Source organism: Capra hircus, chromosome 4 (genome assembly GCF_001704415.2).
Source record: "Capra hircus breed San Clemente chromosome 4, ASM170441v1, whole genome shotgun sequence".
NCBI classification, from domain to species: domain Eukaryota; kingdom Metazoa; phylum Chordata; class Mammalia; order Artiodactyla; family Bovidae; genus Capra; species Capra hircus.
Window position 1 is genome coordinate 54,183,956 of NC_030811.1, and position 17,904 is coordinate 54,201,859.

The 17,904-nt window shown below is 41.7% G+C and overlaps 1 protein-coding gene across 1 annotated transcript in view; it reads left to right on the top strand.

Annotated features, from left to right (window-relative positions):
* ZNRF2 (zinc and ring finger 2) overlaps positions 2,629 to 17,904 on the top strand; it is a 92,023-nt gene continuing 76,747 nt past the window's right edge. The window contains exon 1 of the mRNA XM_018047106.1: positions 2,629 to 4,142. Within this exon, the coding sequence (XP_017902595.1) occupies positions 3,689 to 4,142 (454 nt within the window). The 5' untranslated portion in view covers positions 2,629 to 3,688. The remainder of the gene's footprint in view (positions 4,143 to 17,904) is intronic.

Consider the following 17,904-nt stretch of genomic DNA (forward strand, 5'->3'; position numbering starts at 1 on the left):
TCCAATGAGTTAACTGTTCACATGAGGTGGCCAAAGTATTAGAGTTTCAGCTTCAGCATCAGTCCTTCCAATGAACACCAGGACTGATCTCCTTCAGAATGGACTGGTTGGATCTCCTTGCCAACCAAAGGACTCTCAAGTCTTCTCCAACACCACAGTTCAAAGCATCAATTCTTTGGTGCTCAGCTTTCTTCACAGTCCAACTCTCACACCCATACATAACCACTGGAAAAACCATTGCCTTGATTAGACGGACCTTTGTTGGCAAAGTAATGTCTCTGCTTTTGAATATACTATCTAGGTTGGTCATAACTTTCCTTCCAAGGAGTAAGCGTCTTTAAATTTCATGGCTGCAGTCACCATCTGCAGTGATTTTGGAGCCCAAAAAAATAAAGTCTGACACTGTTTCCACTGTTTCCCCATCTATTTGCCATGAAGTGATGGGACCAGATGCCATGATCTTCGTTTTCTGAATGTTGAGCTTTAAGCCAACTTTTTCACTCTCCTCTTTCACTTTCATCAACAGGCTTTTTAGTTCTTCTTCACTTTCTGCCATAAGGGGGGTGTCATCTGCATATCTGAGGTTATTGATATTTCTCCCAGCAATCTTGATTCCAGCTTGTGCTTCTTCCAGCCCAGCATTTCTCATGATGTACTCTGCATATAAGTTAAATAAGCAGGGTGACAATATACAGCCTTGACGTACTCCTTTTCCTATTTGGAACCAGTCTGTTGTTCCATGCCCAGTTCTAACTGTTGCTTCCTGACCTGCATATAGGTTTCTCAAGAGGCAGGTAAGGTGGTCTGGTATTTCCATCTTTTTCAGAATTTTCCACAGTTTATTGTAATCCACACAGTCAAAGGCTTTGGGATAGTCAATAAAGGAGAAATAGATGTTTTCCTGGAAGGTTGATGCAAATATAATTGCGGTTTCAGACTGTGAATTTTAAATCATCATAACTGGGCTCAAGCCCATCTTTATTAATTAAAATAGGAACCATTATAATCAATAATTTTTTCCAACAAGAAATAAGCTTGTTTATCCCTGTAGTATCAAAATCAATACTTAGGGATTCGATGAACTCTTGGAAAGCATTTCCTGCCTTCTGCTGGCTCTGGAAGCATTTTCCCTGCAAAAAGTTTTCGAGATGCTTGAGAAGTGGTAGTCGGTTGATGAGAGGTCAGGTGAATATGGTGGATGATGCAAAACTTCGTAGCCCATTTGTTCAGCTTTTGAAGTGTTGGTTGTGTGATGTGCAGTCAGGTGTTGTCAAGGAGGAGAACTGGGCCCATTCTGTTGATCAATGCCAGCTGCAGGAGTTGCTGCGTTTGGTGCATCTCATTGATTTGCTGAACATACTTCTCAGATGTGTTGGTTTTGCTGGGATTCACAAAGTTGTAGTGGATCAGACTGGCAACAGACCACCTATCAGTGACCATAATCTTTTCTGGGTGCAAGTTTGCTTTGGGAAGTGCTTTGAAGCTTCTTCTCGGTCCAACCACTGAACTGGTCATCACTGGTTCTCATATAAAATCCACTTTTTGTCGCATGACACAATCCGATAGAGAATAAGAGAAGAACCTAATGTAGAAAAAGAGAAGACGACCCTTCAAAATGATGATTTTTTTTCATTTTCAGTCAGCTCAAGATGCACTCACTTCCCAAGCATTTCACCTTTCAAATTTGCTTCAGATGCTGAGCAACTATAGAATGGTTGATGTTCAGTTCTTGGGCAACTTCTCATGTAGTTGTAACCTCTCAGTTGGTTACTGTCAACTTTCCATGGGCAGCCACTATGTTTATCTTTTATCTAGTCTGTAAAACTTCTTGAACCACCACTGCACTGTACATTTGTAAGCAGCTCCTGGGCCAAATGTGTTGTTGTGAGTTGTCTCTGTGAACTTGAATAGAAAAATCGCTTGAATTTGCTTTTTCTCTAACATCATTTCCATAGTTGAAATAAATATAAACAAGTAATAAGTCAGCCAAAAACATAAAGCAAGAAATGTGCATTAAAAGATGTACAGCACAACCATATTTAAGAAAATATTGCAATATCAAATGGAAACTTTAAACAATGCAAAAACCGCAATTGCATTTGCACCAACCTAGTAGTAATTGACATTTTAGAGAAAGTACAGGGTTTTAAAGCAGCAGGTGCTGTGGCGATTTGATACAAACATCCCAGGTAAGGAAACTAACGTCCACAAAGGTAAAATGATTGCTTATTACACTTAGTTTTGGTCCCAGACCTAGATAGACCCCAGGTCTTATGAATCGGTTGCAGCTGTCTCCGCGCCACAGTTTTTGCTCTACAGCTGAAAATCATGTTGGATTATCTTTAGTTCTATCAACTCTGCTTTCTCCACAGTCGGAGTGTTTAAATGGGATAGATCTAATTCAGATCAAGTTGCCTTCAGCCTCCTAGGTTCTTTCTTTTGTTTTCAGTCTTTTATTATCAGATTGGTGAGCTTCTGCTTTACTTAAAACACGCACTCGGAGTAACATCAAGGAGGAAAGTCGAAACCCATTCAAACGCAATGGCTAGGGACACAGGACCGAGACACACCCAGCCCCAGCTGTAAAAGGTGAAGATTGCCCACTGTCAGGTCCAGCGTCCGAGGGCCACGTGCAGGAGGAGGGGCCGTCTTCTGGTTGGCCCCCGGAGGAGCTCCGTTCCTCCAATCAGCGCAGGCCCCGCGGTGGAGAGGGGGCGCGCCCTGCAGGGGAGGGCGGGGCCAGAGACCTGTCCATCACCGAATCCGCGGGTGGCAGCACCTACCCCACCAAGGCACCTAGGCGAGACAGGGCGGGAGCGGGAAGGCCGCGGCGAGGGGGGAGGCGGGGCCAGGCCGGTGGGAGCCAATCCGCCCGGCAGCGCCAGGGGGCAGGGGCGGGGTCACCGTGCGCGACCCAAACACATGGGTTCGGGCGCACCCTGGGGCCGCGCTGCTCCTCCGCCTTCCGGTGCGAGGGCCGCAGTACCTCCTTCCCTTCTGAGCACCCCTACCTCGTGGTCCAGACCCTACCCACCCCCCCGCCCCTCCTTCTCTGGGGGAGCGCGGTGACGGTTGCCGGGAAGCGCGCGCTGCCCCTCCCTCTCCTCCTGCGTCCTCTCCTCCCGCGCCACCCGTTTTTCCTCCTTCTCAGTTAATAACAGCTGGGTGGCTGGGGGAGGAGGGAAGGTGGCCCCAGCGGAGTCTGGGCGGGCACCTCCCACTCTCCCGCGAGCCGCCGTGGGAGCAGGAGGATGGCGGCGGTAGCGGCGGCCGCCCGGGAGGAGGCGGTGCCGAGGGCCCGGGCGCAGAGCGCAGCGGCGGCGGCAGAGAGCGGCAGCGGCCCGTCGCGGCGCACCAGAACCGAAAGCAGCGGCAGCCGCGCAGCCACCTGAGCCGCCCCTCCCGCCGGAGCCAGCGATCCGCGCCCGCGGGAGCCGGGACCTCCTTCCTCTCCATCTCTCCTCGTCTCCTGCGTCCCCAGACAGGCCGTCGATCTCGCTCGTCATCCCTTAGAAAAGCGCGGCGGGCGCCGACCGCCCCCTGGGGCGCCGGGCGGCGGCCCTGGACGTGCGGGCTTGTTTCTGCGCCGGCCTCCGCGCCTCGGCCCTGCCCTCTCGCTCCTGCGCTCGCTCCCGCCCTCCCGGCGCTCCGGGCACTGTGCGCGGGCCCGGCCCGGGGCAGGGCGGACATGGGCGCCAAGCAGAGCGGGCCGGCCGCTGCTAACGGCCGCACCCGCGCGTACTCGGGCTCGGATTTACCTTCCAGCAGCAGCAGCGGAGGGGCCAACGGGACCGCGGGCGGCGGGGCGCGAGCCGCAGCCGCTGGGAGGTTTCCGGCTCAGGTGCCCAGCGCGCACCAGCCCAGCGCCTCCGGCGGCGCCGCGGCGGCCTCGGCGGCCCCGCGCAGCCGCTCCCTCGGCGGGGCCGTGGGGACCGTGGCGTCGGGGGCCCGGGCGGCGCAGTCAACCTTCAGCATCCCCAACAGCAGCAGCGGCCCGTACGGCTCGCAGGACTCGGTTCATAGCAGCCCGGAGGACGGCGGCAGCAGCGGCGGCAGGGACCGGCCGGCGAGCGGGGGTCCTGGAGGGCCGCGCCTGGTGATCGGCTCCTTACCAGCTCACCTCTCGCCGCACATGTTTGGAGGTACGGCCCTTTCCCTCTCTGCCTCCCGCGAGCGGCACGTGGGCCGCGGCTGCGCTTGTTTTTACCCTTCTCCTTTTCTCCTTCAGCCCGAGCGCCGGGGGTTCGCCGCGCGGCCGGGCCGGGTCACCCCTCTTTGGGGTGGGAGGGAAAGAGAGAGGGAGAGAGCGCCTCTTAACCCCTGCAGCGCCGCTACTGCGGGACCCTAGTGTTTGGTTTTTGAACACCGCGTGCACCCTCACCTCTTCGTGGCTTTCTCATACAGAAAGCCCTTGTTTGCTCCCGGAGGTGAAGGGAGCAAATATTGTTTTAAAAACAAGCGCAATAGCTGGTGCTTGTGGTTTTTAGTAGCAGGAAGTCAGGACCCGTTGCTAAATGTAGTTGTATCTGGTGACTCGAGTGGTGAGCAGTTTTTAAAGGCCAAAAGTCAGAGTCTCAAATGAACAGATGAGTGTTTGGAAAAAGAGTTACCGCTTTTGGAGTAACTTATTGTAGAGCTGTAATTCTCATGTCTTGTGTCAGTAGTCCCACCTACTGTGTATGCTTTAATTAGGTGAATGTGTTAATGAAAAGTATATTTTTAACCGCAGTAAACTGCTACTTTAGATAATGATTAATGTGAGTTCTGCTTTATTTGGACAGAGCATTAAAAAATTGAGAACTGTTTCTTAAGGAAAGAAACCAATAATCATTACAGCTCTGCCTACAAGATGCAGTAAAAGCCCAGGTGTTTTTGAAAAGCAGTGCTCGCTAGGGTTCAAGAAAGACCCTGTGAAAAATGGAAATTTTAGTAGCAAAACGGTATGTCTTTTTGGATTGATAGAAACAGGGGAGGGGTACCCCTGATCTGAGTAAAGCAAATTCGACCTCTTGAGTTGTGTTTTATGGTTTCTACTTTCCTTCAGAGCAGTTAATGGTAAATGAATTAAGACACTCCCTTCCCAGTTCATGAAGAGTAGAAGTTAAATCTGGTTAGAGATGTAGACAATAGAAGAGAAACATTTCCATATCATTGCTTTCTTTACACATCATGATATTACCTGCAGTTACAGTTGAGCACAGGTGAATAGTGAAAACACTATCTTCTCTTTTCTCTGCTTCCTTTACTCATGTTTATAAATGTGAGAAAATTGAGCAGGCAGTTGGTAAAGTGAAATGTTCAATAATGTAATTGCTCTGATGTTCTGTACTATCAATATTCACATTAGCACAAATTTAAAATGGAGGCGACATGTTTAGTTTCCCCCATCTTTTTAATACCTCTTTGCATATTCAAAATATAAAACAACTCTTTAATTTTATTTTAATTACTTGTTATAAAATGATTTTTCTTTGTAACTAAAAATACTGACTTTTAAGATTGGCCCTTAAAACATTTCTTTTTGAGAAAAAGATCTAGTGCTGACTGTACTGTGATTTGTGATTCATAACTAACACAGCTGAAGGTCCTGTAGTACCACACCGAAGAATAGCAAAAGACAGTTTCTTAAGAATGGGAGATTAGGGGCAAGGATAAAGGCTAAGCTGGTCCTAAAAGAATATATTTATTTTAAGATTAAAATTTGCATGTAGTTATGTCTAACAGCTTGCTAGAGAAAGGAAATAGGGAAAGGCTCATCAGATTAGTAACTTCTTTGGTATACTGATGGCTTAACTTTTTTTAAAGGACTTTGTTTTCTTTTAACAAAGTTTATCTGTATGGGTTTAAAGTGTTTCATCCGGGGGTGGGGGCAAATATTTGACACCTGTGCTATTCTTAGTGAACTAGCAGGTGAAGAAGATCTGGTTGCTGAAAGCTGGAAAAGTAAAGCATTTATCTTTTTTCTTCTGAGTTCTTAGATTTGTACACTTGAGCCGTTTTTTGTGTTGTAGGGGTTAGCATGATTGGGGCCTAGTGGAAGCACAGTGACACTGAGAACTGTGGCAGCGTTTCCGAACCAAGTCTCTGTAGAGAATGGAGCCCCAATGGCTTAAAAGTATCTGTTGTGTGCAATTAGTTAACTATTCTCTTGTGCATTTGGAATGTTTCTAGCTGTGTATCATTCTTAGGAAATTTGAGAAAACAGTCACTGGGACAATTTTGTGTTTGATAGTTCAGATGAGGGACTCTAGTTGAGAAAACTTGGAAGAGAATCAGAGAAATTACCTGTTCTTTCTAAATGATACGGACAGATCAAAGTGCCAGTACCTTAAATCCTATTTAAGACTGGAGATGGAATACACTTGAGAGTGAAAAAGCATCTTTCTAGCAGTGTTTGTGTTAATGAGATTTTTTACCTATATTTCAGTAGTTGGGCTCATTAGGGAAACTTAATAGAACCCTGTTTGTTGTCATCCTGAGATTTAGGGAACCAGATGATAAATCTTTCTTTTTAATTTTTAAACTCTATATTGAGTTTGTTACATATTGCTTTTGTTTTACATTAAAAATTCTTGGCCCCAAGGCATGTGGGATCTTAACTGCCTGACCAGGAATCGAACCTGCACCCTCCACATTGGAAGGCAAAGTCGTAACATCTGGACTGCCAGGGAAGTCCCTGAATCTTATTTTAAAAACGACTTCATTATTACTCCAGGTTGACTTAATTTTTTAGTAATTTATTCAGTTAGAAATTGTGCAGATGTTTGGGCAAATAAAAAGGAACTCCATCTGAAAGTTGATAGAAGGATTATTTCTAAATTAGTGGAAAGTTATTTCTGTAATTTTATAAAACTTTAATTGATGTTTGTATTGTTACTGTTTCCTAATAGGAAAATATGGTACTAATCAGATACAAAATTATCTTTCCCTTATGGAAAAGGAAAATCTAAACAATATCACTTTAAAAAAAAATTTAGACATCTGGTAAGTTGAATGGTTAACTAGTTCCATCGTAATGAATTACCAAATTAAATGAGGTTTTCTGTGTTGGTTTTATGTTTTGCTCTTTTTGGGACATGTTTTGTGGCTATATTTGCTCTTATTTAATTCTCTCTAGAGAAATAGAAGAGAGGTACTTAATTTATATTTCAGTTTACAGAATTTTCTTAGAATTTCTTCGAACTGAGTTGTATATCAGAGTATGATTATAAAACATACAGGAATTTTTAGATCAAGTAGGTTTCTTTTTTTATTCTTTTCAGAGTGCTGAGTTTAACAAAAGTTTTACAGTGAACAAGAGCCTTTTTTTGTTTAATCACCTTTGTTTTATTTATTTATTTTTTTCACCTTTGTTTTAAAACAGGTCTTTAAGGGAATAGTCTAATATTGAAGACTTGATGGTATCTTAGGATTTTCTTGGCTTTAGTGTATGTCTACATTTTTTTCACTACAAGTTGCTAATGTTTGTTAACAGCAATTATGGATGGTAAAATAGTGTTTAATTATCTAGCAAGGATATCGAAGGTAAATTGGACTATAAAATTATGCCAGTCAATGGAGATCATTTCTAGAGAAATCATGTGGGATCCTCATGTCTGAGTCTGAAAGTGAGATGAATTAATCTAGACAATTTATTGATGGTACTGGGTTGCTTTTGGTCACCTCCTAATTGATTGGCTTAAGTTTGGGTGTGTGATTGTAATTCAGGTGCCTCCTGTTACTTAGAAACAATTGCTTCCTTTTATTGAAGAAGTTTGTCATTGCTTAAAACTGAATATGTTAAAATTTGTAGTTCTAGGCCAACTTCTCAATCTTCCGGACGGATGTGTGGGTGTTAAGGTGTTAGATTATCTGCATAACTGTGTTGAATTATGCTCAGTCACTATTACTTACCAGTATTTAGTGCCAGAATGTTTGAGTTGGGGATATTGTGATTAATCTGCTTTCTATTCCTGAATGTTCTTTTATTCAGTTGAAAACTTAGAGTGGTAGAGAAATGTCTGCTTCAGAAAAATGACTAACCACCATCCTGTCACCCATCTCCTCCCATATCCACCCCCAAGAAATAAAGAACTCTTGTGGTTAATTTTTCTCATTTGTAATCTCACATAATCCTTAAACACTTGATACTTTGTTATGCTAAAGTATGGGCTCCCTCATGAAAGTTTCTGCTTTGGGAATATTTTGAGTTTTCTTCCCTGCAGGGTGGAGCGGGTGCCCAAGGGAGGAGTGGTTTGTGTTGCAGTGGGCACCATCTGATAAGAGAGCAGCTGCCTGACCTGAGTACTTTTGATGCTTTGCTGACTGCAAAGCCAGTACAAGCTCCGTTGTTTTACTAACAGGTAGTGTCTCCAGCAAGTCCCCCAGTCCTCTCCAGTTGGATTACTTTGCCTGGAAACCACTTATTTTCTTTACCAATACCACTAATTAGTTGTCAGTTTTTATAAGAATTGTGTTAAGGTTATACTTACTATGTATTCTGGGTATCTGCACAATTGGGTATATTAGCAAATAGGTTAAAAAAGAAGTATAGGAACTGCTATATGTAGCAAAATACTTCCTAATTAATTTTACATATATGTATATACTTGACTGGTGTTATTAAATTGTTCTCCACTTATTGAAGTGTTTAGAAGTTGGAACAAACATGCCCTTTGTATGAACAGAGTTGAGGAATAGCTTAGGTTATGATTGTATTCAGTTGCAGGTAGTTTTCTATGCTGCTTATTAAATACTACAATTCATTTCCTCATGGTTATTAAGCTGTTGGCAGCTTGCTTCTTCAAAGCCAGCAAAGGAGAGACTCGCAAGATGGGCCGGTGCTACACTCTTATGTAAATATGTACACGTAATGACACTCAGCCCATGGCCCTTGCTGCGTTCCATTGGTTATAAACAAGTCACAGGCCCTGCTTATACTCAAGGGGGAGGGAATGACAGAAAGGTGTAAGTATCAGGAGACAGGAATCACGTGTGCCCACACTAGTGATAGATTTAGGTTAACCAGCTAAACATGCAACTGTTCTAACCATATTTTTGAATTTACTGTTTACTTTGAAGAAGTTATGATATTGTAGATGCTAAGTATTACTTTAATAAATGTGAATCGAGCCCTTTCTAGGGGCTGGCCATTGTAGTTGTCAGGGTTACAAACACGGGGCTGGTTCTTGCTTAGTGCTCAGTTGAATTTGAGATTGTTATACACTTGAGTTCTCTAAGATAGAACTGATAGAGTTGGGAACTGGGGTGTGTGGTGATGTCATTAACCAATATTAAAAATAAAGAAGAAAATAGTGTTATAGGAAATGATAATAAGTCCTTTTAGGCTTGTTAAATTTTGAGGATTTCTGTCTAGAAGCATCTTTTAAGCATTTGGAAATATGTCTCCAATTTAGGACATTACAAAAAAATTGAGAAATTGTCTATTTGCATATTATAAATGAAGCTGAACAGTGGTTAAGATTACTGAGGGATGGATACAAATTGAGGCACAAGCATAGAATCCTGGGGAGCAAGAATTTTAAGAGACAGGTAGAGCAGGAGGCCAGTGATTACAGTTAAAGCACAAGGAAAAGAAGTTGTTTAAAATGTTTTTATTATTAAAATAATATGTGTTCATTAGAGAAAGCTATAATGTGGGAAATACAGAAAGGCACATACAAGAAATTGCAGATCACTTGTAATATCATCATGGGAAATAACCAGAATAGAATGTTGATGGCTATTTTTCTCATATGTTTTAGATAGAAAATTTGGAGGTCATTCTTGTATATTCTTTTGATTTTTAAATCTTTTGGATGTTCTAATATAAGATTTTAAGGCTACAGATTTTCCCCCAAGAATTGCTTTAGCTGAATGCCACAATTTTTGAAGTGTTTTGTTAACATTCAATTAAAAATATTATCTAATATCCCGTGTGATTTCCTTTTTGATGTGTTGGTTACATATTCTTTGATAAAATACTCTTTCTGCTTAATCAGTTTCTTCTATCATGTTAAAATTTTTTATAGCATTATTTTTAATGACTGTCCAGTATTCCAGAGCTCATTCAATAAATATTTGATGAAGACCTACTTTGCCTTGCACTGTCCTAAGGATATAGAAGTGGAGAAATCTCTGCACTCTCATAGGCGTCATATTATACTTCGGGGAGACAGTAAACAAACAAGTAAAATATCAATATACTGTGTTTCAGAGGGTTTTGAATGTGATGCAGAAAAATGGGAGTGGAAAGGTAGAGATGGTGGGTTATAGACTTGTTTTTATTTTAAATAGGGTTTTAGGGATAACTTCTCTGATAAGGTGACATTCAAGCAGAAACTAAAGAAATAAGCCATGAAGAATCTCTAGGGGAATAGCAAATGCAAGGAGAAGGAACAGTAGCTAGAAAGGTGCTTAGGTGTGCTTGTAATGAATGTACCTGATGTGTTCTGGGAATAGTTACGACACCAGTGTAGTTGGAGTGCAAGGGCTTGTAGATAAGGACTGGGATGGGGCATGAACTGCCTTGTAACCATTGATATGGTTTTTAGAGTTTTGTTTTAGAGAGATGGGAATGCATTGCAGAGTTTTTTTGAGGAAGAGATTGACATAACCTGACTTAGGCTTTTAAAAAATTGCTCTGGGAACCATGCGGGAGTAGACCCTAGTGAGCAAGAGTCAAGCAAAGGCACAAAACCCTTGCAAGAGAGAAGTGACTTGGACAGAGTTGTGGCACTGAAGTTGGTGAAGAGTTGGTAGATTCTGGATATCTAGCTCTTTGAAAGTGGAGTTACCTAGGTGTAGAGGATTTGTATTCAGCCAACCCTTGAATGTCATGGAGGTTTGGGGTGCAGGTGCTCTGGGCAGTCCCGTCTAATTTGTAGCCCTTCTCTGAAATAGCCATTCGTCTGTATCCATGGTTAGGAATGGAGGACTCAACCAAACGGCAGATGGTGTGTTGTCATTGTTCAGTTGCTGAGTCATGTCCGACTCTTTTCCACCCAATAGAATGCAGCATGCTGGGTTCCTTTGTCCTTCTCTAACTCGTGGAGTTTGCTAGAATTCATGGTGTACTGGAGTATTTACTGTTGAAAAAAGTCCATGTATTTGACCTCCACAGTTCTAATTTGTATTGTTCACGGGTCAGCTGTAGTTTGTCTGAAGTTTGGTTCTTTCAAATTATTAGGAAGAGTCCTACAATAGCTCACAGACTCAAAGGACCAAGTGCAGGAACCAGCATCAGTGGAGCTGAAATTGAGAAATTCTGTATATGCATGCATAGTTCAGTTGCGTCTGACTCTTGTGACCCCATGGACTGCAGCACGCCAGGCCTCCCTGTCCATCGCCAACTCCCGGAGCTTACTCAGACTCATGTCCATTGAGTTGATGATGCCATCCAGCCATCTCATCCTCTCTCCTCTTCTCCCACCTTCAGTCTTTCCCAGCATCAGAGTCTTTTCAAATGAGTCAGCTCTTCGCATCAGGTGACCAAAGTATTGGAGTTTCAGCTTCAACATCAGTCCTTCCAGTGAATATTCAGGACTGATTTCTTTTATTATGGACTGGTTGGATCTCCTTGCAGTCCAAGGGACTCTCAGCAGTCTTCCTACACCAACACCTCGGAGGAGTCTTCTCCAACACCACAGTTCAAAAGCATCAGTTCTTCAGCACCCAGCTTTCTTTATAGTCCAACTCTCGCATCCATACATGACTACTGGAAAAACCATAGCTTTGACTAGATGGACCTTTGTTGGCAAAGTAATGTCTCTGCTTTTTAATATGCTGTCTAGGTTGGTCATAACTTTTCCTCCAAGGAGCAAGCGTCTTTTAATTTCCTGGCTGCAGTCACCATCTGCAGTGATTTTGGAGCCCCCCCAAAATAAAGTTTGTCACTGTTTCCATTGTTTCCCCATCTATTTGCCATCAAGTGATGGGACCAGATGCCATGATGTTAGTTTTCTGGATGTTGAGTTTTAAGCCAACCTTTGAGTCTCCTCTCTCACTTTCATCAAGAGACTCTAGTTCTTCTTCACTTTCTGCCATAAGGGTGGTGTCATCTGCATATCTGAGATTATTGGTATTTCTCCTGGCAGTCTTGATTCCAGCTTGTGCTTCCTCCAGCCCAGCGTTTCTCATGATGATCTCTGCATGCACACCTACACCCTAGTTTTCTTTTTGCTTGTTACCTGGTTTAATCCTCTTACATGTGTATAGGCTTTATTTAAGGTGATGGCCTGTTGGCTCGTGGTTACTTCCATCTACATGTCATCTGAGTGGCCCGAAGGGAATGTTTTCCTCCAGCTGTAGCAAGAGGACTCTGATTTAAGTTGTGTGCCTATCCACGCATCAGTCACCGAAGCGAAGGAGTTGGAATGCACTCTCGGAATGAGACGGCTGTGTTCTGTTATCATGGGGAGGAGTTTGGGTTTTCGGAGTCAGGCTGCCTGGGTTGAGTCCATCCACACTGTGTGACCTTAAGTAAGTTATTTAACTGCTTCATACCTTAGTTTTTTCACCTCTAAAGTCAGGATAAAAATAAATCTTGTTTTGTGGTATTGTGAGGTTTAATCTGTTTATCTTTTTATTTTTAACATTTGAACTGCTATCAAAAATTAAAACATTCAAGACTCCTATCACTCTTCTCATTCTCACCTTCTTCAGAAAGACCATGTCCTTTACTTTTCTCAACTTCTCACATTTTGCAGAAAAAAAAAAGAAATCCAAGTATTTAGTTTCTATGTATGTGTTTTCTATTCCCATGAATCTCCCTTGAATATCTGGATTAAGCTTTACAGCGCATGTACTGTGTTAATCAGAAGGTAAAATTTTGTAAATTCAGTGTTTTCAAGTACATTTTGTATTTGAGAACACAGCTAATGATCACTAAAATTATTGTATATTTAAATCATATATAAAAACTTACTGCTCCAGACAGATGTGATATTTTTACTTGTGTAAAGTAAATGTATGTAAACTGAATCGTTGGGCCAAAGAAGATAGGTATAATGTGGACTATAGAAATGTGGCAATCATAAAATTGTCTTACAAATAAAATTATGCTGTACTTAATAGTTGTTTTTTCATAAGCATTTCAAGTGCTGCGAACATTGTTGATCAGTTTGAGTATATTATGGGTGGTGGGAGATGGTTGGTGAGAAGTTAAAGCAGGTCAGTTCTTATAAATATATGCTGCTTCTCCAGGGAAGTATCCGAAACCTTAGCGTTTTTATGCTGTATGATTTACTGCATCTCAGGCAACCTGGGTGACATGGCATTTGATAAAGGAGCATGCGGCTTTGCTGGTGTTTTGGCACGCTGTGGTCTGAGACCTCTAAGGTCTTGATTGGGAATTTTTCAGATTTCCTGTCCTTTATAACACATCTTCAGAAGCAGTGCATCTTCGAAAGCAGTGGATCTGGTCACCTTTACATCTCTGTTAATTCCCACCATCTTGCCATGTAAAGAATTGTTCGGAGGAATGTCATTAGTTTCCTAAGAGAACACTTAAATGAGGAATACTTGATATTATAGACCACTTTTAGTGTCTCTTGAAATATAGAACTGATACTGTTTTATGTGGTAATTTGTGGATTAGAAAAGTGACTTCACAAGCACTGACTCATTTGCATTTCATAAACATAGAGTAATTTCTTTGGTTATTTGGATGAATTCCAATTCTGCATTTGTTGTATTTTTACTTATTCCCAGGTGCCACAGTGCTAAAGAATCCACCTGCCAATGCAGGAGACACAAGAGACACGGGTTCAATTCCTGGGTCAGGAAGATCCCCTGGAGTAACAAATGGTAACCCACTCCAGAATTTATGCTTGAAAAAATCTCCTGGACAGGAGAGTCTGGTGGGCTACAGTCCATGGGGTTTCAAAGAGTCAGACACAACAAGAGACTGGACATACATTTCATATGTTGCAATGCACAGATCCTAATTTACATTTTAAAGAGTTTTGACAAGTAGATTTGACAGTACACTGTGTAATCAACACACTGTCAAAAGTAGGAAATACTCTTTATCCCCAGAAGTTCACTTAACACTCCTTCCAAGTCATTCCCACAGTACTTCTTAGAGATAATTAATACTACCTATTTCTGTTATCATAAATTATCATATCATCTATTATACCATCTATTATCATAGATTAAATAGTTGGATGGTATCACTGCTCAATGGACATGAATTTGAGTAAACTCCCGGAAATAATGAAGGACAGGCATGCTGCAGTTCATGGGATTGCAAAGAGTCAGACATGACTTCACAGCTGAACAACGTTATCATACATTAGTTTTGTCTCTTCTTGAATTTAATGGAGTCATAATAACAGGTAGTTCTTCATGTTGAGGGTTTGGGGTAGTTGTAAAGTAAAAATAGACATTGGAAAGGTTAATAAAAGTTTTTCTTGCCACTCCCTCCCTGCAGTAACACTATCCTCTAATGTGTGGACACTAAGCCTGAGAATACCCACGATGTTTAATCAGTGATAGATTTATTGTAGGATATTTGAGTGTGTAAATACCTTATATAAAGGAGAAATTTAATTTTAAAATTAATGCTTAAATTTATCCCTAAACTTTATCAACTCTTTAATCCTAAATTATCTGATTGGAAAAGGTTTTGAATGATACTAAATGTTTTAGATGGTATTCACTATATCAAAGTGGGATATAGTGGTTAATTGTTTCTTCAAATTGTCAGTTCTTCGGAAGAGGACCGCATTCAGGAAGCTTTGTTATTAGGATCAGTGCTTCTAAACATGGGAGAAATGTAACTTGTCCAAGGAATGTAGAGAAGTGATTGAACAAAGATGAAAGAGTTGGTTATTTCTTATGTTTTTGGTTTAGTCTAAATCTTTTAAAAATTAAGTAGAGAGTAGCTAGACATCTAATTTTCTTTCTTATGTTTTCTGTTTGTATATAAATCAGGAAGTATAAATGAGTCAAAGATCTTAAGTTTTCTGTACAACTTAACTGTAATCCACAGTAACGGCTAGTTGAAATTCCAGTCTTACGCAAGAAGAACCAGAAAAGGGAGTTCTTAGGCTATTAGTGACGGTGAGACAGACTGTACTGAATCTTGAATATGGATTCTGTATTCACCAAGGCTGAGAACAGGAGAAGAATCTCCTATTTTTTATATGATGCATGTATCAGGCTACATGGACTGAAAAAGGTGACTAGGAAGACAGAACCTCAGCCTGGAGATTCCTTCAGTATCTATGGAGAAGAGTATTCATAAAAAGCTAGTATAAAGGGCCTAACTAAAATTCTTAAAAGCCATCAGGGACATGGTTAGCTGCATTCACTTTTGATATATTAGATATTTTTGGAAGGGTCAGTGGTTATGGTGAGAACAAATTCTACCTTGAGGTCAGTAAAGCTTGTTTTATGACCTTCATCTTTCATTTTCTTGGGCTTCAGTTTCCAGGATAGACTGAAGAATAATGAAGCTTAAGAAAACAACTCTGTCCGTGCCTTGGAATTGAATATACTAATGCAGACAATTCCCATTTTTACAAATTCCAAAAGGGTAATTAAATTTGCTGTGTAAGAACAAATGATTAGGACAGCAGCCTAGAGGCCTGTCCTCTTGCAGGTTAGTGCGCTGAAGAGAGTCATAATGATACTTGCAGAAAGGCACATGCTGTTGCTTGTTCAGGGAAGGAGGTGGTTTCACTTTTTTCAGAGGGGGTGGTAAACTAGCGCTGTCAGCATTATTCCTTGGTGTTCTGAAAGCAATCTTCCTCTTTCGGAGTCAAGAGCTCTAGAGGAATTTGAGAAATCTGACAAGCTTATGCCACAGAAAATTGAGGTCCTTTGGGGACCAAATTATCTGTCATTCTATTGACATTGTTCTTGCTTTTGCTATGTATCCACATACTTAATGTCTTAAGGCTTTTTAAAGACAGTAGCTTTATAATGTGGCAAGCACTAGAAAGAGTGTTTCTTGTTGTGGCAGTGAACTTTTATAAGCCAATGCACAGGAGTTAGAGATATCCTTTGTGTTTAGCTGGCTTTAAAATTGAGTATGGAAGAAACCTAAACTCTTATTATCATGCACAGTCTGTGTATCTGATTCTTCTTTACTCAGTCAAAAAATATTCAATGCCAGCTGCAGTAAGCTAGGTAGGCTTTCTGGTACTGGGAATGCAAAGGTGAAAACCACTTTTGTCCTCAGGAAGTCTGTCTAGTGGACAGACTGGAAACTACAAAATTACGTGTACAGTGGTATGGGTTTTGTTTTGGTGATTTTGTTACCAAATTTGTGTATGTATGTGCCTATAAGGAAAAAAGACCAGAAGGTAATACCCATACACTAAAAGTTGGTTATCTGGCTCGTAGGAATTTCTTATGTTTTGTCATTTATTTTCTTATAGTAATACGTGTATACCTTTTATAAACAGAAAGAACTGGTAGCAGTATCATTATCATTGCTGTTCTTCTTACTGTTACTACTCCTGTACTACCGTTACTCATACTTTGAGAGCTCAGGTTCATACTTAAGTTTATCTGACTTCCGGTGTGTGCCCTTAGCCCTCAGGCCCCACGGAACAAAATCTGCTTTGGGACAGGATCCTTGAGAGTTTAATCATATTAAAATACTGGTCCCACAAGATTCTCCTAGAAGAGAGAGTTCTGCAGCCAAGGAAGTTTTACAAAGAAATTGGGTTAACTCCTTTTAATTCAGTATCTCCTTAATTAGTTTCACAGTAACTTGACTTCTGTTTCATTAATCCTTTATTGATGTTCTGTGGCTCTTGAACTTCAGTGGGCATTACCCCCACTCCCAAAGTGTTGGGACTCAGTGAGTTTGGAATGGGGCCTGAGAATGTGCATTTCTGACAAGTTTTCAGGTTGCTGCTGCTGGTGGTTTGAGAGTCACACCTAGCACTCTCTCTGTTAGGTGATTTGCAGTCCCATTTTTGCATTGAGATGTAAACTTGACAAGTCTAAGGTTATGATGCTAGTGTTTTCCTGCTGAAAGAAGATATCTAAAAATAGGAAATAATTGTGGTATAGAAAGAGCCGTCACAGGGGTTTCATTAACTAAATTAACCAGGGGGCATTATTTCCCTTCTGCCATCAGTATTTCCTGTTACCTTGTGAGCTTGAGTTTAGGTATCTGTAGATGGAAATGATGAAACCTACCTCAGAAAGTTTTAATAAGGATTAAATGATGTAATATTTGCAAAAGTGCCCAGTGCTCCCCACTTAGTGATCACATTCTAAATGCTCACCACCTTGTTAAAGTGCATTCTATGGGCCAATTGCATTACATTTACTTGTGAGCTTATTAGAAGTGCAGAATCTTGGGCCCCATCCCAGACTTATTGAAGGAGAAAAAGTGAAAGTGAAAGTTGCTCAGTGTCAGACTCTTTGTGACCCCATGGACTATACCGTCCATGGAATTCTCCAGGCCAGAATACTGGAGTGGGGAGCCATTCCCTTCAAACAGAATCTGCATTTTAAAAAGGCCCAGGTGATTTGTATGTGCATTACCACACAAGAAGCACCGTTAGTAGCATACACCTTGAAAACAGCTTCTCTGGTGTAGCACGTGACTTACTCTCCACTTTACAAACTGACCATCCAGGGCTGTTTCTGTATGGATGTCACCAGGTGGGCTATTATTTATTCTAGACCTTAGAGATACTTTGTCCAAAATGATAGTATCTACTTTAGTGTTTACTAGCCATAAAATCAGAGAAGGCAATGGCACCCCACTCCAGTGCTCTTGCCTGGAAAATCCCATGGACGGAGGAACCTGGAAGGCTGCAGTCCATGGGGTCGCTGAGGGTCGAACACGACTGAGCGACTTCACTTCCACTTTTCACTTTCACGCATTGGAGAAGGAAATGGCAACCCACTCCAGTGTTCTTGCCTGGAGAATCCCAGGGACGGGGGAGCCTGGTG